The following is a 24,164-nucleotide window of genomic DNA, read 5'->3' on the forward strand; positions in this document are numbered from 1 at the left end:
AGACAAGAGGCAATGGATACTAACTGAAATACAGGAAATCCCATTTAAACATTAAGAAATCACTTACTTGCTGAGGTTGGTCAATGCTAGAACAGGTTGCCCACAGAGGTCTCCAGTCTCCATCCTTCGGAGATAATTCCAACCTGACGGGCCATGGTCCAAGCAACTGGCTTTAGGTGGTCCTGCTTTAAGCAGGTGGGTTGGACTAAACAATCTCTAGATGTGCCTTCCAACATCAGCAATTCTGCAGTTTTTGGAAACATGAACAGCTTTTCTTTGTAGGGTTGGGTTTTTTTTGAGAAAGCAGTTCTATAGAACATACAATTTCATTTCTGAGGATTCCTAAATATAAATTATTTACGATTTTTAAAAATGTGTACTAAGCTGTTGACCATACATCCCTTATAAGTTTTCCATTCTAAGTACAAGTGTGCAAATAGTTTAGAGAAAAAACAGACAAAACCCCACCCTACAACTGAGTTTATACTTGGGTAAATCAAATAAATTATTTTACCAACTTTCAGTCCAAGTCTTTATCCAGGCAGTTAACTGAGCTATTACTTTTAATTACTGAAAGATAGTAAATTTGAAAATTTTAAAGTAAAAATTTGGTGAGATTCATCAAGTAGTAAATCTTTTGAACTTAATTCCATACTACAATGCTTTACTATCTTGCATAGTTCATTGTAGAAGCTGGTTTCAATGTCTACAAAAAATGTATTTTAAATTCACATAATGTTAGCATACACAACTGCTAATTTTTTTCAATCTTGGTAGTGATTCCTCAGTATTTTTTCCCTATATTCTCACTGTTGACCGAGTGTTCTTTTGTTGAAGTTTGTAATTATTTCAGTAGAAACTAAACAAAACTGTCACTCATTGTGTGAGATGAGCCACACAGTTTGACAATGAGAACATTGACACTTCAGTGACAAAGCAGGTCATCAAAGGAAGAGCCTCCCCCGCAGCCCCTTGATCTATTTAGTTTGGTTAGCAGGAAATATTAAAATGTTCTTTTGGCCCCTTTAACCTCTCAGGTGGCCTCTTTCAGTAACTGCCCTTTTGTGTAAATAAACAGACTTAAAGAAAAAGGGCAGTCTTTGTGGTAAATATTTATCTGGAGCAGTCTTTAAGTGTGATCAGCAGGGGAAACTTTCAGACCCTCTGAAAAACTGACACATTTGTCTTGGATTTCTGTGTTTTCCGAGTTATGATGAAGCTTTTTATGCACTTGTGGCAAATCACTTTTACTATTTGGAAGTCAGCTCTCAGGAGCCTTGGGACAAGTCCTCTCTATCGATAATTGTTTGCCATCCAGCTGCTAGACTTTTAGTTTAAATTCAATTACTGTTGCGTATCATTTTCTAAACCAGTTGTCCTTCTCTTGTGCAATATTGACTTACATTTTGGTAAATGAAGGTGCATGGGTCTGAATCTGAACTTCCACTGTAGTAGCTTTATCAGCATCCTTTGAGAACCTTCACGTGGCTGGTGTGTAAACTTTTAGTCTTATAAAATAACCGGACGCTTATGTTTCTACCAGCAAGTTTCCCTTCCTACTACACTTTTTTGTGATTTGCCCAGTGTTTCCGACAGTGCTGAACAGCTGGATGTTGTAGCTCACGAACCTGCCAGCGTGTGAATGCCAATGCTTATGTGAATGCCTGAAGGTTTGCTTGTGATCTGCTGTAGTCAAAAGACTCATTTTTGAGGCAATAATTGCTTTTGTATTCTTTAAAGACAGATTAATAAACATGCTAATATAGTCTGCGTTTAAACATTCTCGTATTCAATTCTTCCATTTCATTTTTCGCTTCATTTTCAGTATAGGGAATTGCATTAGAGTTTTCTATTAATAAGTGTGTTTTCTTTGAATGATAGTTACTTGTAAAATTTGTTTGTTAAATTATGGTTCAGAATGATGACAAATACAGAATTTGTGGCAGGAGACTGACTGGGAAATAATGTAAGGTTTTATTTTATTTTTCTTCCGAATAGTAATATAAGGATTTTTAAAAGGCAACAGGATATTATTATAGTTAGCTGTTTGTGAAATGGTTTGGTGTATAAGTTTAATCTAGTAAAAGTAACGAAACTTGACTCTGAATGTTTGATGTTACTGATAACTTAAATATGTATGTATGCACTTGTGCATATTTTGTGCGGCTTAAGAGGTGCAATAGGCCCTGAAGTTTTATAGGTTTATTGTGCTTTTTGGAGTTAGGTGATTTTATTGAGCCTGTTATTTTGAAAAGCATCTAAGGCACACGATTTTTTTTAGGAGCTTTGTCTGATCAACAGGAATATCAGTGTAGCTGATATTGAAGTTAGTTGATGAACACTGAAAAATAGTGCTATACGTGGTTCAGGCCATTTAGGCTCACAAAAATTAAGTTACAGCAGACTAATGGTCATGGCAAGGTGAAAGGAACAGTAATTTCCTGGTTCTCCTGGTGCACTGCTCGGGCTGGGTTTTGGGATGGATAGTTAGTGCACTTACGTCCCTCTTGCTGTGTCCCAAGCTCTTCAGATCACCCCCCTGTTGAGCTGTGGGCATAGGTGCTGTTGTTTGCAGCTGCGTCCCACAAGTTAGTGTCTGCACAATGGAGATGGCTTGATAGAAAGGGGGTGCGGGAGTACTGGGTGTTAATGCCGTACGGAAATGCTGTGGGGAGGGGGCTGCAGCAGGTAGGTGGTACTGTCGTGCCCACCTGGCGTTACATTTGTGTTTGTCAGCTGCAGAGTGGGCATGGATGAGCTTTGAAGGGTTTCGGGTTTTGAATCCCTCTGCTTGTATGTTGAAAATAATGATTGCAATGGCTTTGGAGCATGTGCAGCTGGTGGCTAAATACAATTTTTTGCCACTAAAATAATGGAAAGGTTTTCTTTAAGTCCATCTAGGACCATGCTTTCTCTGCCATTTCATATTCTGTCTTGACAGCTGTAATTCATCTCAAAAAGCCGTACCTCGGGGAAGTAAGGACTACAAAATGCACATCAACAGCCAAATGAGGGAAATGGAAAACACCTTACGTTGAACCACACAGAGCTCTCTCCCAGATTCCTGTTTCCTGGCAGAGGTCCTGTATGTTCCCCGCCACTGTAGCACCTCGACCACATGCTCCAAGTAGTAAACATACACCGCTATATTCCCCACCACACCGCTTCGCCACCTGCAGGATTCAGATCATAAAAACTTGTTGTGAAAATAAATTATGCATTACTCAAACAATTGACACCATTTAAATTAGTTTACTTTGTGGTTTAGCTGATACTTAGCTTTCATGGTGCTGTGCCGCAGTCTTGATAACAGTGCTTCATAATGCCATGATGTACGTGCCACAGCTTTTTGGTGTGGCATATTAAAAGATATTCGTAGCACACTATCTAAACACGGGTTTAGCATAGGCTTTAGGCAGTAAGTATTTTTTTTAAGGTGGACATGACAAGTCATAGTAAAGTGCCAAGGAAACCAGAACATTATTAATCTGTGATGTTCTACAAAGCTATTACCAATATATATTTATGTTACAGTGAACTTTTTGAAAACACACATGGGAACTTAAGGTGTGAAAAGCCCCATATTCTACTTTATGCAGCAGATCTCGTTCTAGCATAAGCATCTTTGCTTTGTAAACCTGTGCTTTAACTTTGCAGAGTCCCTCTGGCATCTGCCAGGTAGCTCAGGAGCTTCTACTTGCAATTTTACTAAAAACAAAGACTTTTGAAGAGTTCATGAGTCCTTTGTGCAGATTCAGTAATGGAAGTTGCGTGAAGGAATGACTCTCAAACATGAGTGTTGGTTAGATAGTCCACTTTCATGAGGTGATGTAGTGAAATCAGAGAAAGCTTGATTTGTGTTTGATATTATTTTTGTCTGCTGTAATTATGTGCTTATCTTGTACGTGGCTTGGTTGTGGCAGAAATGACACTGGGATGCTGGTACAGAATTCCGAGTACTTAATTTGAAGAAATTCCTTGCTCTGTGGAAGTAATTATTAGGATTGCAGAAGGAGGCATCTGATCATGCAGACATAGCAATTGTATTCATCTAATATATAACAGTTAATATGTTGCAGCTCAGTGTGAACTAGAACCCCTTGTTGTAGACAAGTCCTTAAGTATTTAAATACTCGTGTCCCTCTTATTGAAATGTTGTAGAGTCCAACTTGGCCTCTGTGTGGTAACTATTGTAAGTTTTCCTCATGAAACTGCATTACATTTCATCCTAATTAGCACCACTGCTGTAGCCTTAGTAAAGAAACATTAGATTAAAAAGTACCAGGGCCTGAGTGCCCACATCCTCTCCTACAGGAATTAAATCAATTTCAGTCTTACAGTATTCACGCAGCTGATTTAATTTGGCCTCTTTCTCTAGATGATGGCAGCAGTGCAGTAGGAAGCTCTTGCCGCTCTTACTTGTGTTTTTACTCCAGAGCTGCATCCGTTTTGAGTGCTGTCAGGGTAGCATTTCTTATTAGCCCTGAAGTAAAGCAAACACGCTATTTCAGGAGCAAAGAAATTAAAGGTTAGTCAATAAAATTACCAGCAACAAATTTTTTTTGTGGAAATAAGAATGAATCTTTCCTACTGTGAAATTGAATTTTTTATTGAAATCAAATATATAATTAAGATATTATTATGCACAGAAAAGGTTAGAAACCTTAAAGTCTTTTGTCCATAAGCCAAATATTGTAGTATGTTGATATCCATGCTGTGAGTTCCCCATTACTGCTCTGCCAGTAATTTCAACCTGGCATCTAGACTAAATTGTCTCCCTAGGAGCCAAGAGGAAACACAGTTGATATGTGATCTTGGGCACAGGCCTTTCTTGAACGAATAAAAGCACTGTCACATTTTAAGGAATTATATCTGCTGGTTATATGCCATGATCATCTCTGAATGAGAGAGAGGGCAGAGCTCATTTAAGTTATAGCACAGACTGGTATTCGGAAGGAGCTTGATGGGATTTTACACATTCTTGTAGCTCTGTTCAGATATGTTTCAGGTGCATGACAGAAAATGAAAGCAAGGCAATGATTATGACGTGTCTACACAGTAATTTTAAAGTACCTATTAAGAAACAGGCACAACACACAAATTGCTAGCTAAAGCTTGCTAAACAGCCTCAGAGCAGTGTATTCTGTGAATGAAGATGAACAAATGCGACAAGTGTCTGCCTTGCAATGCTGAAAATGCAGTTGGCTAATCTCTTCTCTGAGCTAAGCTGGAAAGGAAGCCCAGTCCTCTGGAGCCTGTGGGCTTCCCTTCGGCGCTCGGCTCCAGTGGCCCCCATCAGCGCAGCTGCAGTGTGAGGTCTCGGCTGCTATTGCTGAGCCTGTCCCATAGCGCAGCAGCTGGCCTTGTAAATCCCTTCAAGATCACCATCAGGGCTTGAAGTAGATGCATCTTGCTTAGACTCTGTATCAGCCAGATACCCTTTGCTTTGCACAGGTGATAAATGTGCAGCCGCGCAGGGGGAGGTGTGCACGGTGCTCCCTTTGGTGCCTGGGGGCCACGGGGCCTCCCCAGCCCGTGGCTCCCCAGGTGGGTGGCTTTGCCACCCGTGTGGGGATCTGAAAGTCATCAGTGGTGCTGGGGGCTTGTTTCCCCTTGCCCAGAGCTGTGGGGACAGTAAAAGAAGGAACCAGAGTACTTTGTTACTTGTTCCCTGTAGCTGAAGATCATCTAAAGTACATGCCTGTTACTTGACTTGTGGAAAAAAGTTGAAAACAAAAGACGTGTTGGGAGCAATTATCACTTTACACGTGAAACTTCAACAGTGGTGAAATTTAAAATTCTGTTCCTAAACTCAACAAAATCGTCCTTTGTGCCTCTCGTACTGCTGGAGCATCTGTTGCTACCTCAGCCTGAGCTCTGTAACCGTGTATGTTGGGGGTAGGGGGTGGGGGTGGGTTGGGTTCTACTCCATTCTTCATTTCCTTAAAGAGCTGATTCATTGTGATTTATTGGGTACAAACTACAAAGCTAAGTATTTTTCAGGATGTAAGTTGCAGTGGTTGTGAGAAGGAATGAGACTAATTCTCCCCCACTTTATTTTACTTAAGTATTTTCAGAGGGGAGGGGAGGATGTATTCTTTCCATTAGACCTCTCCTTTCTTAATCACCATTCCCTAATTAATTCCCTGGTTAAATATAAAGCAAGCATGAGCTTTGAATAATGTTTTCCTGTGTGATTAAGTAAAGAAGAATTCCTTTCTTTTGTATGATGACTCATCGCCAGGGGATCTGGAGGGAGCCTGAGGGTGGATATTTGAGACTTTGGTCCCAGGTGCTCGTGTACCTTTGAGCTGTGTTTGCTGTCAGTCCAGAGGTGAGAGGCAAAGGTGATATCGCATATCAACTGCACACAAAGAAAACCATCTCTCTTGCGAAACCATGTGCAGCTTTGGTTTCTCCTGGTGGAAAACTGACACTGGCTTGTGGAAATGCAGATCTCTGGACAACACGTACAGCGAGGAGAAACGTAAATTGTCGTTCTTGCTGGCGCAGTGTATATAACCATCTTTTGTTGCATAGTGTGTTTTCTTTGGTGTCTGAGATGACCCAAAAATGTACCCTTTCTTTTCATCCAGCACCTTCTAGTTCCTCTCCCTGCACCAGTTTGCAAGCCTTTGACTTGTACCAGTACAGCTGTGCTGGGTCACACCATAAACCACATGTCTGAAAGAACTGAGGTTAAAAATGAAAGGCTGTGAAACAAAAAAGGAGGTTACAGTGAACGAGGGCATGGCAAAGAGGGCAGGGCAGGGTTTAAGCTGCCCAAGCTTATTTTACTACTGAAGAAACATTGTCTAACGCTACCCAGAGAATGTGACTCTCTTATTTCCACCATACTAGCTTATGGTGTTAAATTTTAGCTCATGGCATTAATTTTTAGCTCAAAAGGCAGTTTTAATAATGATTCTGGGTTCAAATGTTGCTCATAGCTCAAGACAAGAAAAAGAATGTGGCTTTATTAGCATGGCAGCAAGGAAAACATATGGAATATGTTTCATATAATAACATGAAAATGCCTGTGAATTGACTGCTGTAACAGTGAAGGCTACAACATGTGATCTCCTGGTGTTGAAAAACAGGCATTTAAAAATACCCTTGGTTTTCATTAAAAGTTCGGCAAACAGAAATCCCACTGATATTTTTTTTTTCTTTCATTTGTTTTACAGGCGTTTCCCTGTATTTCAACAGGAATTTATGGTAAGTAAGACCTTAGATGTCGCTTATTGCTTACTCAGTTTTTCCTATTATTACTATTTTAAACAGTGGTATTTCTTATCAGTTGTCTCATCAGTCATTTTGGTTTGTGAATCTATTTATGCTGTGTTAAATAAGAGAGCTAAAGCCTTTGACTGTGCCGGGATACTCGCGTGCTGATAAGTGGGATGCTGTTGTGCAGCCCTTACCGCAACCCTTAGCCTGTGAGCCGAGGCCCGCAACTATGGTTACACTTCTGCAGCTCTGGTAACTCTTAAATGCGCTGCTGTGGCTTCAGCACAGAAAAACAGGGGGTTGCCAAGATCTTCCATTCAGAAGGCAAGCTAGCAAGATTCCTCAATGCCCAAGACTGGGGAAAACGCGTGTTTTCCTGAAGCAAACCTGCTAGAATGACGTGAAATTGTCTTGGCTCCCTTGAGTTGTGCTTCCACATTTTTAGTTTATTAATTTACATGCAAATTAATACTGCCTGAAGAACTGGAAGGAAAGGGTTTATAATAAAAGTTCGTCACTCGCTTTGTTGTAATCTTAAGACAATCCATCACTAAGTCAGCTGCTTTTTAGTTGACATTGTGGAAGAAGTGGACATGGTATTTGAAGGAGGAAAAGACAAGCTATTTGGAAAAAAGGAAACATTTATGAGAGGACATGCAAATTTATAAGGGGACAAAAATACTTTTTCATTTATAAAGTCGTCTGACTTTTCTTTCATTTAGGTTCAGTAAATGCGTATGAATGGTAGTAGATTGGAATACTTGTACAATTCAAGGGGTTTAGAGAAACACACTAAGCAACAGTAAATAGATGCAGTCATCACGTACCACCCTATTATGGCATAGCTGCTGCTGCGTGAGTATGACATACAGTGATTTTTAGATAAATTTGAGTTTTGACTAATCAGATACTGCAGATGCAGGGGGAAAAAAAGTGGCAGGAATATTTAGGGTTGTTTCTTCTTTTTCAAGGACCTCTTACTTAAAATTGATTGTTTGATTGTAAATCTGAATTAGGCTTCAGAAGGTAGAGTCTAAATTACTCTGGGTGCTGTATCCTTTTCTACTTGAACTGTGCTTTCATTATTGCTAGAAGAAAATGCAGATGCCATTTCCACAAACGCCAGGAGTCACTGAATATAAATCTGGTTTCAGCTAGAGCTCTGCCTTGGTCCTCAGTTCAGGTCCCCCTCTTGAACGTTCAGGGGAGCTCTGCATTTTAGTTTTTGACTCTTTGGCTTAAATCTTGATCTTTAGCATAGACACATTTTTGTTATTAGTCTACAAAACCAGGCAAGGCATGGTATAAATATATGGAAATTGCTAGTAAGAGGAATGTGCAAATAGTAATAGTTCATTTTATTTTAGAATTAGCCTAGTTAATAGAAAAGGTCTCAGCAGGTGAAGACTGTGGTTCCCTGAAGTACTAAAGAAAGTTGGAAAGGGTCTCTGGTAGGAATCTTGTTTTCTTTTCCTGAGGTTACAGATGCTTTTCTTGAAGTTAGCATTGATTTTAACTGGAAAGCTGTGGCATTACTGAAACATTACGTAGTGTGGCAGATGCTTTCTCAGTAATTGTTTGCCGTTTTCACCTTTAGAAATGAATTAAGACACTTTTCTGCTAAAATACTCGGGTTTTCTGAGGCTGCTTTTTTGCTTGTTTGTTTTGGGAATACAATCTCTAATTGATTTTACTGTTTACATTTTAATAAATACTTTCTATTCCTCAATGAAGAAAGTACCTTCTTTCCTTCTTTCCAGAGTCTGACGTACTGCCTGAGAGCAGTAATTAAACAGGCAACCCTGCATCAGGCTTCAGGTGCCAATACTTTCAAGACTGTCTGATAGCAGTGGCAGTACTAAAATTATGCTGTGGGATGTGTCTGAGGTGTACAGTACACCCAAAACCCGCAAAGCTGTGCTTTCATCTTTTTGGTTTTGTTGAGTTTTCCCCTCTATACATGCACATTCTTTTAGATAAAAGTCAGTGTCTAGACAAGCAAGCGGATCAGCTTAATTCCTGGTGGCCTCGCTAATGTGTATTGTTTTATGCATTGTGAAGTTAATAGTGGACTATCTCAATAAAATGTTACTGAAGGAACATACAGCCTTAATTTCTCACCTCAGATCCATTTGTTAATGCTGTCCCTTCAGAAACCCTTGGCCGAGAATTGAGTTTCACCTCAAATGGAAGCGGACAAATTTGCAAGAGATCAACTGAGTGTATCCAATTTAAGAATCTGGATTGTGTTCTGCTTCAAATTCTTGTAAATGCTTAGATTGCTTGCCTTTTCTATTATTAGGAGAGAGTAGTCACACTTCTCTGGAGAGCAATCCTTTCCTGTTTGCATCGCTGCAGAGCACTCCTTTTCTCCCATAAAAAGGAAATTGGGAAGAAACGTGCAAGCAAGCCTCTTGCTGAGGTTTTGGCGAAGGGCAGATTGCTTTTCAAGAGAGGGTGTTGGATAGAGGTCACGTCTGCCTTTCCTCCCCAAACACTTTCCTGAGGCTCCATCTCCACCCGTAGCACTGTGGATGTTCCAGCTTGCACGAGTTAAAGCCCTGAGAAGGCCATTTGCCATTAAGGTACTGTGCCAGGAGTAAAAAAATTTAATTTTAATGTGCTCCTATTTAAAGAGCACTGGCAACAAATTCACTCATGAGGGTTCTTTGGTTTAGAAGTCTGATAGCTTCAAATGAGGGATTAAATCTTTAAAAAATGGAGTAGAAAGCAGCCAATGCTGAATGTTTGTAAGGACTGCAAAACAAGTAAGGATTTACATGCAGGCACTTTGGGGGGGAAAAAAAAAAAAAGAGGTGTTATCCTAAGAGATCCCTGTCCCCTCTAATATGCTTATAAGCTGATAATCAGTCTAAGAAAGCAAAGGTTTTGAAGACTCATGTCCCCGTGGGTCCCTGGGTTACTCCCTTCTGTTGCAATAAATGCTTTCCTCTACAACAAGAGCATGAAGTTTGATAAACAAAAATGCTTCAGGAGGCGTACAGAGGACTTGCCTGGCTCCCATACCATTGGGGAGGTACTGGAGCATCAAGTGACAGATCCTCAGTAGCCGTTCAGTAATTCTCAAACATGAGCGAGAGTGCAATCTTTGCCTTATCACAGCTTTTATGTAGGCCAGCTACGTTTTTAGGGATTTTCCTCTGTTTTGTTTCTTTTCTCTTTTTCAAAGCAATTTTACTCTCAGTTTAAAAAAAAATTAAAAAAAAATAAACTGAAAAGTGTTAAAAATAAATCTACAGACAAATCTGTAGTCCAGAGGGTAAAAAATGTTATTTTAGGCTGTACGGTGTCAGATTTTCACCTTATACACAGTGAATCACCATTTATACATCCGCTTTCCCTGTAATTACCATCTTGTTATGTCTGAGGTACTGCCAGAAGGACAAAAAAAAAAGCGACATTCTTCAGTAGATTTTATGGAAGAGCACCTCATTATCATGTCTTTAAGAAGCTATCCACAAATTCTGGTGTTTGCAGCCTGCAAAGTGAACAGGGATGTCTGATATGGTGCTACAAACCTTATGAGCTGCAAAATTAAAACAAAGCTCTGCAGATGGATATGAGAAGACAGGAATTTTCATGTTTGTCACGATACTCTCTTGCGAGATAGTTATGGGGTGGACTACATATGGGATGACTTGAAGATGTCACGGTCTATGCACACCTATTTTTTACCCTCTTACTGTCATTTTACAATAATACAGCGTTTGGCTTCTGTTCTTAGATACTTATGTTGGCAACATAAGCTGCTCTCTGGCAACATAAGCAAATACTTAAATGTTATTTTTAAAATTAAGGGGGGTGGGGGGAGGAAAGAGAGAGAAAAAGATAAAACTTTAAGAGAAATCTCCAGTTGGTATTTCTTTTTGTCTTAGATCAGCGTAGCTGTATGTTTTATCTTGGCTTAACATTCACTAGATGATATAATCTATCTTTTTCTCAGAAAAAGAGATAATGGCAGCTCTTACATTTTGTTATGAATATCTATTTGCCTTTCTTTTAAAAACACAGAGAGAAAAGGAAAGAAAAAGACCAAAAGCCATAGAAGTGCAGAATGTGTCTGTGGTGATTTAGGCTGTGGAATCGCACAGGTTGACCACATTTTAAACACCTTTATTATATTGGCGTAAGACTTGTTTCTTTTAGAATCAGGCCACTTATGCTTACTCATAGCTTTTGGCCTGGTTGTGGAAAAACATTGTGAGGTTAAATTTATTATGTGTTGCTAGAGGAGAGTCTGAAAAGTGAGCTTAGAAAGCAAGGAAAGTTAAAAAAAAAAAAAAAAAAAAAAAAAAAAAAAGTCAAGTATGCAGTGTGTATAGGACATAGAAGCATATAATATGTTCTCAAGGCAGGATGCAGGGAGGTATCGCAGATCCTCTGCTCTGCTTTGTCTTTGGGGAGAGGTGTCCCTTGGTCTAGTGCCAGCTCATGTCACCGCTGTCCTGACCTCCCATGCGTCCTCCACAGCGTCCAAAGAACGATTCATCCTGCCAGTCCACAGAGGGCTGGGAGTGTATCCATCAGCTCTTCTCCCTGTGAAGTGATCCAAGATAGATTATAACAAGGGATTAACCGACAGGTGTGCTACTGAAGGATTATAAAAGCCCTCTGAAAATCTGATTCAGAAGACTAAACCCAATGTTTTCAAAGGCAGAAGAAATTCCTGACATGGGCCTAAAGGCTGAGGCAATCTATTTCCATCTTTCCCATCTGTTTCTTCTCATTTTCTGTTGGCATTTCAGTCCTAAGATACATATTTCTTTAATGAGCAATTCTAATAAGGGGTGTACTGTCAGCTTCCCGCAGAAGGAGTTAGCTGCAAATTTTTCAGAGCCACTATACGGAAATGTGTAATAAGTAACCATGAAGCAGTCTTGTATTTATCTCCAGTCTGGTGCTTTGAGTCCCTGTAACCATCACAATGACCTGATGCTGTACGTGATCATCAGCATTTGAATATTGTGATGTTGATTACAGTGACCTAGGAAAACCGGTAGTATTATATAAATTCTCTGTGATGGGAGGAGAAGAAAAGAAACTCCAGTAGGTCATATAAGGAAACTTTCCATTAAGAAGATTCTCTTAACTAAACCCATTTTTTAACCTGATCAGCAGCTCCTCATCCTTCAACTCAGACTACATCAACTTTTTTGGCACTACTGTGTGGTTTTAAGTCATTTTTTGTAACTCATGGGGAAGCTAATTGCATTTTGTTATTTACTCCATAATTCGTGTAATGTAATACTTTAGTGAAAATGAGGATATGTGATAACTCATTTTTTGATGCTTCTTTTGGGACTGATCACCAGTTAACTGAGATTATTATTAAAATTAATAATAGTAACAGCTATGAAATGACTATTATAATATTCAACTAATCCTAGAAATCTAATTACTACTTGTATAAAAATTTGTTGCATGCATTATTTAACAGTGTTCTTATTTCAGACAGCGTAGTGTCCGTGATACTAATTGGTCTCTTCCCATATTTTAAATACTAGGAAAATGATTACTGGAAAGCGTAAATCGATGAGCTCTCAACAGTCATCTAAAATTAACATTCATGTGACATATTTAGTAAGGAGAAGCTCAAACTTTGATTCCAGACGAGAGACTTAATAAGGTCTCTCCTTCAGTGGAAACTGGCATTTTATGGATATTGTAGTTAGACTATCTGGAATTTTATCTGTTCTGAAGTTCTTACTGATTGGTCCAACTTACAGCATTTCCTCTGAACACTAGAGGACAAATCCTGTCCTTCATTGAAACAGTGTTTAGTGACGGTCCTTAAAAATTTCCCTTTGAAAGCTTAGACTGTTGAACACTAAATACTCAGTTGCCTCATGGCCTTACTTCTTGTCTTTTCCCTTTTCTTTTTAGACAGAGATAGAGAGTCTATGTAGTTATTTTTTTCTTTTAAAATCAGCAGAAGCATGAAGAATTTAAGGCTTTGTAAAGTCTGGAAAGCCTGGCTCCTTTGTTGGGCTCACTGCTCTGAGTTTATATTTGCATATATTAATTGCCCCCTTCAATCTTGCAACATCTGCCCACTCTTTAACCTCACTGTCTTGGTTCTACTCAGCAAGAAACAATTATTTGTGTGCTCTCTTGCTCTTATTTCATAGTGTCTTGCATCTTGAAGCTCCTAGCCTGGCTCATGTCTAGTTGCTTTTGCAAGGAGCTATATAGATATCTGCAGACTGTTGAAGAAAAGCCAGTGACATCTCCAAAGGCATCAAAACCACATTGCACTTTGGGTGTTTTTCCCCTTTTTCCTTTTGCTTTTTTTTTTTTCCCCCCCCAGGCAAACTATTCCACAAAGCATAAAGGAGTTGGAAAAGATCTCGGGTATTCAGAAAACATATTGCTAATATCACAAACAGGGCTTCAGCTGGTCAGATGTAATGTTTGTTTAGGTATTTATGGTTTTCCGTTCAAAGAATTAAGAATGTCTCAATTACCATGATGAAAGTTAAAACTCTGTATTGGTATGTATCAGCAGTATCACCCAATTCCCTTTTCTAAATTTTCCTGGCTCATGTCAACAAGCTAATCTTATGTGTTTGTCCTGTGGCTTTACAGCCAGGGAAAGCTAAAGCTCTTTGAAGCTAAATTGTTAAGAAATTAATTCAAATAAGAAAATAAAGGTATATGGACCTTGTCCTGGAGACATTAAGTTAACGTGATACATAAAGTATAAAGTACTTCTTGGTAAAAGACTCAATTGTGACTAAATTTTTCTTTGATGTAATCTTGCTCCTTCCCCCAGAAAAGAGCATGTTTCTAAAACTAAACTTGGAACCCAATCCGTTAGTGAATTCCACAGTTTGCATTGGCTTTAATGAGCGTGGAACATATCACAGCATTGAGGAAGAATCCAGCAGCAGAAGGATGCCCAGGTTCAGAATTATACAGTTTCACTTTATTTAGCTTTAAATGTATATACAGGAATGAACTGTCCCAAGATAACTTAAAAATTACTGTCTCAGAGTTAAGAGGCTACTAGCAACTACTCAAATTGTGTGGATACCTATCCAGATAATTAAAGCAACCAGTTAAGTGTGAGCATTGCTATTTGTGACCTCTTCTCTATGTTTATATATATTCATCTTGAGAAGTCAGCATTCAGAAGCAAAGACAAAGATGTTCTCTCTTAGGATTCTTGGGGGCCCTGAGTAACCTCATCAGAGTTCGAAATTGTTCCTGCTTTGAGCAGAAGGTTGGACCAGATGACCTCCAGAGGTGCCGTGACCCTTCCAACTGGGGTTTTTCTGAGATTCCAAGCTGCTTAAATATTTTCTTCGTTGGCATGTGAGATTCATATCAGGGAATCGCACCATTACTTCAGATTCCTTCATGAGATCTCACCAGGTGCTATAGCAAAACAGGTTTTCTTTGCAAAAGGAGAACATTGTGTTCTTGTGGGTGTCTTTTAACCATGTTCATGATTAAATGTAGTGTGACAACTTAGTAATTATAAGAACATCTTTTTCATGCCTTCCCCATTTCTACAGAAAATGTTGTATATGAAGTATGTTACCTCTGAGTTTTAAACACATTATAAAATGACAGACAGCTAGTTTAATGGTTTCAGTCAAATTTCCTGATGCAACTGAGCTTCCTTGAAAGGAGGAACTTAGTATAAAATTAATCTAGTTAAAGAAGAATAGGTATCATCCTGACAGCTGTAAAACTACTCCTGGGTTTGAAAACTTGCACTAGAGCTGATGTGTGTCGTATTAGCAGCGATTTAATTTACCCGTGCACTGTGGCATAACTAGTCTTGGATGTAATCTTAGTTATACAACACAAATTCTCTATACTTCAGCAGCTAGAAAAAGATCTAAAAAGTGCCTAGGGTAAGATTTTCAGTCCTAGATCACCACCCACAATCATTTTAATATTGAACAGTTGTTTTATCTGACGTTTACAAATGAAAGCTTTGAAGTTTATTCAGTTAAAATTAAATCCCACTCACAGCTTAAAACTTACTCCATGAGAACAGAATAGACATACTAGTCTGTGCTTGTGTGTCCTTAAATAGTTTTTGAAAGTCCTGTGACACTGAAGCTGACTAGGAATAGTATTTGTAGTGTAAAGCATGTAAATTAGTTTTAACACAAAGGTATTAATTGTATCTTACTGGACTTCTGTGACTGCATTAGATAGTAAGTGCCTTAGGAAAACGGCTCCTCTTTCTCAGTCTGTCCTTATTTCTAGTGTACGGTGATACTCTGGTCTGGCCTGGCCATAGGATGTTGTGGAGCTGCCCCTTCTTTGTCCTATGTTTGTTCTCCATAGCAGACATTGTCTCTTACTGTGTATTTGTGCAATACCTATCATAATGGGCCTAGTCAGTGTTGGAGACCCTAAATAACTACTCCAGTACAAATATAGAAAGTCACCATGGACATAAATTTACTCTATGTTACCAAGATCATCTCTCATTCATATGTTTGGTGTCTGAAGGTCACTTCAAGAGGTGTAGAAGAGGTATGTGTGAGAATACTGGGGCTTTTAGGTGGCCTGTGAGAGGTAAAAATGTATTGATGTTAGGTCACATACTTTCTCCTGAAATGAAAGAGGAGGTCAACAGGATAGACTTGCTACTCTGAGTCTCATTGAAGTACCTGAAAGGCAATTTAAAGGTGTCTCTGCCTCCCAGGGTTGTTCACTGTCATTGGAAAGGTAACTGCTGCTCAGGTGGAAGAAGAATAGCGAAGTCAGATGATTAATGTGATGAGTGACTAATCCTGTTTCTAAGCCAGGATCCTGGTTGTAAGACATACTCTGCAGTTCTGCACACTGCGGGTCTTGGTGGTGGTTGTGTTAATGGGAAGGCCACCTTGGGCCTGGAAGAGAGGTGTGCCTTTTTGGTTTTGGAATGTGTTTAAAGCCATCACGTGCTGCTGACTGTTGGAAACACGTTCACCTTTCTTCTGTCTGAAGATGCGATACACAAGACAATGGTATAAAATACAATGAATTACAACAGTGGAAGGAAGCATCTGTTACAGTGGTCTGAATTTTCTTGAGGGAAAAGGGATTTTTTTTAAACTGAATTTCTAAGGTAATAGAAAGTTAGATTTGTACACATGCTTTGGATTTATGTAACTGGAGTAATGTGCTGGTGGCTGTATCAGTGCATAAAATGAATTGCGTGCATGCGTTGCCAGGACTGAGGCATTATTTCTCAAATTCCATATTAATAATTATTAATAAAAAATCAGATTGTCGTGGAATTGTTTCCCATTTCATTAATCTATCAGAATGTGATTATTCAATTTAAGCTAGTTGTCTATATCAATGAAATATTTAACAGCTTGTGAGAACATGTGAGGTTTACTGCAGAGGAAACGCAGCAAGAGCCAAAATTTACCTTTCTGTGAATGCTGTTCAGGAGGAAGTTTGAATGCTTTTAAGAGTTTCTGTACAGAGCAGAATTGTTGCTGGTTTTGTTTACTTAGCGGTAATGGTATACATATTAAATTCCCCTTCGGGCTTACTCAGGGTGAGATGTTCAGAAATAAATGTGCACCTTGTTGAAGAGTGTTAAGTCAGAAGTTCGGTACATCTTAACAGGGTGACTACAAAAATAAACATGGATGGCCTTTTTGTGTACCTGCCAGGCAGGCAGGATAGAAGTCAACCGTTTGCTGAAGAGCTGGTTAGAGAGAAGGGTGGTAAAAGTCACCTTCTGCTTTAAAGTACACTTTGGGTCAGGTTTCTGCTCAATAGAGCTGAATTCAGTTTATTTCTGAGCTGTCGTTACTGCAGAATAGCACCTGTTTGAGGGGTATTCTGTAAGAAGACTAACTGTAATTGGCAATCCATTTCTTCATTTCCATGCTGTAGCCAGCCTTGACAAATTAATCACAATCAAATACAGGCTGCGGGAAGGGGACGACCTATGTAGCACAGAAGAAAAATGAGGCCTCATGCCAGCATGACAGGCTAATCTTTCAATTCACCCCGTTAGACTGAACGAGGGGACTTGTTGGTGTGCCTGTCACCAGCACCACCCATAAACAAACTGTTCACTCTTGGCGCTGGGCTTTGGCGGGTGCGATAAAGGTTATTGAGTGCCGCCCGGCACCTCATTGATCACTGCTGTGGGATGGGGATCACCTGGATTAGTCCTGAGGAGGAAGAGTCACTGTGCGGTGGCTTACAAGATTGCTGGAGAGAGAGCGCAACCTGAGTTACGTTGTGAGAAGTCATTTTGATTTTGTGTCTGGCATCACAGAAACCAAAATGGCTCCTTGGTTTGGGTGGATGTGTTACAGCTACTGCCCAAGAAGCCTGTCACAGCAATGATTATTGCTAGCCTGTCTAAGTGATGATAACTAGTCTGTGAAACTGTCCCAGGGAGTAGGACCTAGGCTGGTTCCAGACACAAAGGAAAAACCAGCAGCCTAAAGAACTAATATACTCTATCAGCTAAGGAAAAAACTTGAGATATTTTGGTGTAGATATCTTGTCTTTCTTCTTACCTACTTCTTGGAAAGTGCAGCATGTGTGTGGCTTCTGGGGTTATTTGGAATATGAGACCCTCTTTTAGCTGACCCACTCATAATAATGTTCTTTATAATATCTACTGCTATGATTTTAGGTTTTCATCTGGTAACTAAAATGCAAACAGGTAAATTCATGCTGGAATAAGTCAATATACCTTGGTTTCAGAGAAGCTGTAGTGGTTTTGCACCATCTGTGAAATATTCCGTTGCATTTAGAGGAATAGATCTAGCTTTTTGTAATTGACCCTGTCGCTTTGACTCTGACTTCATTGACTTCAGCAGAGAAATCCGGTCCAATGTATTATATCTGTCTTATTATAGGTTCATTTTAGGCAGAGAAGACCTTGTTATGTTACTTTTTCTTGAAAGAGTATCTAGCCCCTTGGAAAGAACATTACTTTAAAGTCTGATTTGTAAATTATTTGTGTGTCTTTCTTTATTCCTTTCAATATATTACTTGTATGAAAGTGTGGAGTGCTTGCTTTCCCATATATTACTAGATGATAAACTGTATCTCTCATTTTCCAATTTAGTTTTGGACAATGCAGCATATCACTTTCCCCCCCTTTCCCTCTGTGATGTTTGAAAGAACGCTTTAACAGAAATAATGTATAATACTGTTTATAGGGTAATAATTTACTGTATGCGATGCTGTGGCAGTGGAAAACTTTGTCCCCTTCTATTTTAATTTCTTTCTGCAATAAGAACATTACACCTTCACTTTCAAGGAGTTGGAAGCATCCCATATGGAAAATATCCTCTTTCATCACACATTGTGACTTGTTCTGTCAAAAAACCAAATTCTGGTTTGTTTAGTCAAATTGAGTAGCACTTACAGGTCACTTGCTGAGGAACGTGCTGTTCCATGTGAATAATGTTATGCTGACCCTGCATGAGGAGGGCCTGGTTCAGACATCCCTGAGCTGACAAAGAGTCAGTATAAATGTCAACACACTGTTCCAGCTGGCAGCCAGGTAGCATGTTTTCTGTATCCATTTTCCTGTTTGTCAAGTTTTTATGATCAAAAACGTATTTCTAAAATGGAGAAGATGACACTGTGAACTGTCAGGCGTTGTAATGAGAAGAATACAGAATAGGAAGATCTAGAACCTAATCTTAAAAAAAACCAGCTGCAACCTTAGGGTAAGAGTAAATCGACTGTTCCAGCGGTGACCAGTGTGTGATGCGTAGCTTAAGCTTTATGTACCAGTTCATTATCCAGCACTGGAAAAACATGAGTATCAGCTTTATGCAGAATGCATATCAGCGTAAATTGCCCAGTGTAGGCTGTGAGCTGTAGACAGTACAATCATAATAGCTTTTCAGCTGATGCAGTTTTATGGCTTCAGAACATTAATCATTTTCTTATGCCTTTAATTACTGTAAGGTAGTTATATCTGTGTTCATAATAGGTGCTAAATGTTATACCACTGATAGGTTTTTAACCATTTGTTTTGTTGTAGCAGGTAAACACAATATAGGAGACCATTATGAGTCCAGAACTTTTTTTTTTTTGCCAAGTGCTGTAAGGCCAACAACTTTTTGAGCTATGTTTGCTGGCTGATTGTAGTCTCCTGTTGTTTGTGTGGTATGTTGGTTGGGGTTTTTTTTTCCCCTTGGCTTTAGGAATGAGAGAAGAGAACAATTCAGTTGCTAAACAGGCCTTGCTTAATTAAGTGAAGATTATTTTTGTCCCCTTTAAAAAAATAAAGCCTAGTTCCCAAACTGAGAAAGAAAGGAAAAGTTGCTGCATTTTCCACAGTACTAAACACAATTTAGAAGAAAACAGTGATGCTACTTCCATGCTGACCATGCTGGTCAGTGCTCTGGGAATCTTCTGTTTTATTTTGCTGTCAACTTCATCAGTTACACTTCCCTAGTTTTCAGTAAAGCAGTAGTTTACAGATGTATAGTAGGCCCTTCACAAAGGAAGACGTGATGTTCAAAGCTCGCTTCTAATTGAAGCTGTCAGCCATGATGCAGGTAATGAGGGTGCATATTGGTAATGTTTCCGTGTCATTCCTAATGAGGATTCCAGGTTGTGGAACCTCATACCAGTCTCGCTATTGTGTGGCCTGATTAATGAGTTGTCACCATTTTATTGAATATAGGTAATCGGGAAGAGCGATTGTATTTATCATGCTTGGCAACCGAGAAGTGGAGAATGTACAACTGACAAACTGAATGTACAAGAATCTCTAGCTGTTTAATTTATGTGCATACACAAGGTTTTATCAACTCCCCGTGTATATTTTCAGTTGTTTTTCAAAATTGTGCACAAGTGACATGGAAATATTTAACTACTCTGCTATTGAATTTCTTTAATAACGCCAGCATATTCAAAATTGTCTCACCAAGGGCAGTCAGTGATGTTCTAGTTGTGGAATTTCATGCATTTCATGGTAACAAATTAACTTCTGAATCCTTTCTTAGCTTGTTTCATATTTTCAAGATTTCTTTTTCTAGTGGTTGACCTTCTGAGTTTCCCACGTTGATTACTTGGCATTTATGCTGACCTTAACTAAGCTGAACGCTTTCTGAAAAGGAATAGATAGAAATGTTTCTCCATCAGCACTTACACCAATAAAACATAGACTTGTAGTTCATAAACATGTATTATGTTTAAATTACATATGTTTTCAAGAAATTATTACTTCAAAAAAATTGCATTGGATAATGAATTATGTTTACTTAATGGACCAATTTTCACAAATTACTGAAGTTTCATAGTATCAAAGCTTCCAGCTAGGAAGAGGTCACCTTGATATTTGCACTGAATTTATTTCAGCCTTGGCTCCACATTTTATCATTCTTGGTGTCATAAGTTTTCACTTACCTCCGCAATTTTTTTTAATCTACTTATTTTTATTATTTGTTTTTATGACTCTTGCTGTCAACATATTTCACTGGTTTTCTACTTACTAAACAAAATGGTTCTGCCTGATTTTCATGTGTAGTCTTAATTTTGTAACTTTTAATGTATGATCCCTGCTATTTAGGTTACTCTGTATTTATTGCTTGTTTTTGTCACTGCCTACTAAATACACCAATGTCTGTGGATCTCTAAATTATAACGCTCCTCTCTTCCCCCAGAATGTCAGAACTGGTGATGAAACTCTTCCTCTTCCTTCACAACAAATCTAAGTATCTACTTAGTAAAGACTAGGAGGTAATCATGTGCTTCAATCCAATCCTGAATTATCTGTCTATAATTTTCAGAGCTTAAGACAGTATCATCACATTAATACAGTTTGGATGCAGTTATTTAAATGATACTTTGCTTTAAAAAAACCCCAAACACCAAAAAACCCAAACCAAACCACAATACCACCATCACCAAAACATCCAGACTAATCCTATCTAAGCACTATGTGAGTACACCAGTTCTACCTGCTGTGAGGATGCTCACCCTGCAGATTCCCTCTGCCACCCCATGGCAGGAGTCGTAGCCTCCCCAGGTCTGTCAGTCCACCTGCTTGCTAATCCATTTCAATCCCAAGGAGCATGGCTGTGGAAAAAAAAACCAACAAAACAAAACAAAAAAACAAAACTAGACTGAAACCAACCCATCCCACTTGATTTGGATCAAAGCAAGTGATGTTCACACAAACATCTCTACTAGCAGGTCTGAGTGTGGAGTAACTCCTTGGGGACAGAGGTGAGCTGCTTGAGGCAGTAGCATGTTCATTTATTAAAATTGGATTTAGAGGGTGATGTCTTTCCACTCTCTGAACTTGCTTTGTTAAAATTAGTATGTGGGCTTTTTTCATTTGTTTGCTGAATTTTCAAAAGTGCCTCAATCCTTTTGAATCATCAGTTATTTTCAGTGTGTACCTGGTGGTGTTATCCCACTCCTACATATACAGAACATGAGAAAGTTGGATGTGGAATCTGATGAGAACCAATAGGAAATAAGATCCATTTAAAATTTCAGCACAAGAAGTGTCCCAGAAGCTCACACATGCATCGTTTCCTCCTTTGACTTTGCACTATTACTGCATACTAGCTCTTTCTTCAAATAGTGTTCTAACTAGTTTTGAAGCTGTTTGCATTGGCTAGTCTGACTGCTCTCCTTAGCATTTTTTTCTCCTTCTTGCTTTTTCAATTGGCAGAGAGAATTTTTTCCCAAATTTGTATTGCAGAAGGGGTTTCTTAATTAGATTTCATTTTCCTTCTTTTGGTGTTCATGTGAACTCAGACACCTTGCAGCAATTAGTCCTTCTGTTTGTTCAAATTCTTTGTGTTTTCAAGGTTTACTTGTAATCTCCTATTTGCTAAGGAACACAAATCCTTGGGTTTTGATCCTTCTGAATTTTGGAGATCCTTCTTTCATTCAGATGCCCACCACTTTTTTTTTTTTCTCTATTCCTAGAATACTTTGAAGTTAAAACAGTGCTGGGCATATGGCGGTTTTAACATGGCTTGATTAGCATGTATTACAGTGTTAATATAATTTATTCTTATTTATTCTTAACTATTTTAGATAGCGACTGCACCTTTGTTTGCTTTTTGAAATAATTTTTAGTAGTAATGTTCAGATTTTCAGTGGCATAACCCTACAGACTTTCAGTCCATCATTCTTTTCCTGTCTCCAGGTACTTACTGTAAGTTCAATAGCTTTTATCTGCATAAGCATCAAGCTGCATGACATTATTTTGCAAAGCTCATATATAAATGTGTATAATTCCAATAAACATAGTCATTGATCCCATTGGTTTTGACTCATCAGCACTGTGAGGTTTTTGCTTTATTTTGGTGATCCTTTCTTTAGCAATTGATTTATAAGAATCAAGCTTGTTTCTTGTAGAATGACAGTCTTAGATATACAAAACTAGAAAATTCTAACTAGAATTGCTCCCCCACGCCCCCCAAAATACTACTTTGATTGGTTTTGAACAAACTCTTACGCTGGTCTCACCAGCATAAGTACTCTCATGCCTTAATTTTCCATTCTCTGCCTTTTTTTGTATAGTTTCTATGCGTGTTGTTGTAACTTCATTTTGCAGTCTTTCAAATTGTGTGTGTTGGTGAAAGAAAAATAGAATAGGTAGACTATTTGATGACAGAAATCTGTGGTAGTGGGGTGGCATGACAGATGCCCACCCAGCCACTCTCTTACTCCTCCTCCTTAGTAGGACAGGGGGCAGAAATAAGACGAAAAAGCTCATGGATCAGGATAGGCGGGGAAGATCATTTGCCTAGTACCATCATGGGCAAAACAGACTTGACTTCGGGAAAGTTAATTAAATTCATTGCCAGTTAAAATAGGTTTGGATAGTGAGAGACAAAGGCCCTCCCTGCACCCCCTCTTTCCCAGGGGGCCTCACCCCCTCACCCCCAAATCCTCCACCCCCTCCTGCAAGAGGGGTTCACGGAGATGTTGCTCATGCTTTTTTTTTTTTTTTTTTTTTTTACGGCGGGAGGGGGGCGAGGAGTGTTTTTCATTGTTTTTTTTTTTTTTTTTTTTTTTTTTTTTTTTCCCACACTGCTGGGTGCTCTTTTGCCCTTTCTGAAGCTGGCTTCCCCTGAGGTGCCTCTGGCATTGTGGAGGGTCTGGGCCGTGCCCCGCAGTGGGGCTCCGCAGCCCCCCCTGCCAGCCCCTCGACGCCTGCACACAGTACAAGAGACAACAGCTTCGCCAGAGACCAGGAAATATTACAAAGTTTTGTCTTAATTTTGACACTTTTTTTGCCCTCTTGTCTATGATGGCTGCAGTGGGAGGAAGAGAGTTTGTGAAATGCTTTTTTCAGTTTTAAGGCATAGAGCTGGGAGAGGCTCTCTTCCTCCTCCAGGGGTGAGTCCTGCAAGGATTGCTGAGGTAAAACATCTGTAAATCTGCCTGAATTGCCCTGACTTCTCTAGTTTTTTTCCCATACAGTGATAGTTTTACCTCGTCCATGCATTTTCGCAGGCTTTTTTACTGGTTTCTGTCCCCAGATGTTTGAGGAAAACTAGATGATTTGCTGAAATAATCCTGGCCCAACTCAGTATTGCAGTGATATTCCTCACAATCTGGAGATTTGCAGCTGTTGCGTTAATGCAAGCTATCTTGAATGTAATTGTATATATAGCGAGGACCCTTTGATCTGATAAAATTAATGGAAATCACATTAGATAAAGCTGCTCCATAAGCTTGACTCTAATACTCGGTTTCGATTATGTAAAAAGCTCTTTTGAACTGACCCACCTTCTTTTTTCCGTTTTCCGTAATTAAAGATCCTTTATTTCCACTAGTTTGCTTCACTGCTTAATAATCAACGACATTTCCCCATCCAGTAAATTTAAATGCTTTTCCATATACCTGCCACTAATCTACCTGGGACGTCGCATTTCTGAGAGGATTGGTTGTGTTGGGCTGCGGAGTGGAGCGTGGAGATCTGCCTCAAGAGCGTC

General features: G+C 39.2%; 1 protein-coding gene across 1 annotated transcript in view; it reads left to right on the forward strand.

Moving 5' to 3' along the window:
* Positions 1 to 24,164, forward strand: part of MACROD2 (mono-ADP ribosylhydrolase 2) — an 892,593-nt gene that overhangs the window by 591,622 nt on the left and 276,807 nt on the right. The window contains exon 8 of the mRNA XM_009634665.2: positions 7,188 to 7,218. Within this exon, the coding sequence (XP_009632960.2) occupies positions 7,188 to 7,218 (31 nt within the window). The remainder of the gene's footprint in view (positions 1 to 7,187; positions 7,219 to 24,164) is intronic.

The sequence above is a fragment of the Egretta garzetta genome, unplaced genomic scaffold (assembly GCF_000687185.1).
Source record: "Egretta garzetta isolate BGI_Z169 unplaced genomic scaffold, ASM68718v1 scaffold252, whole genome shotgun sequence".
Lineage (NCBI taxonomy): Eukaryota > Metazoa > Chordata > Aves > Pelecaniformes > Ardeidae > Egretta > Egretta garzetta.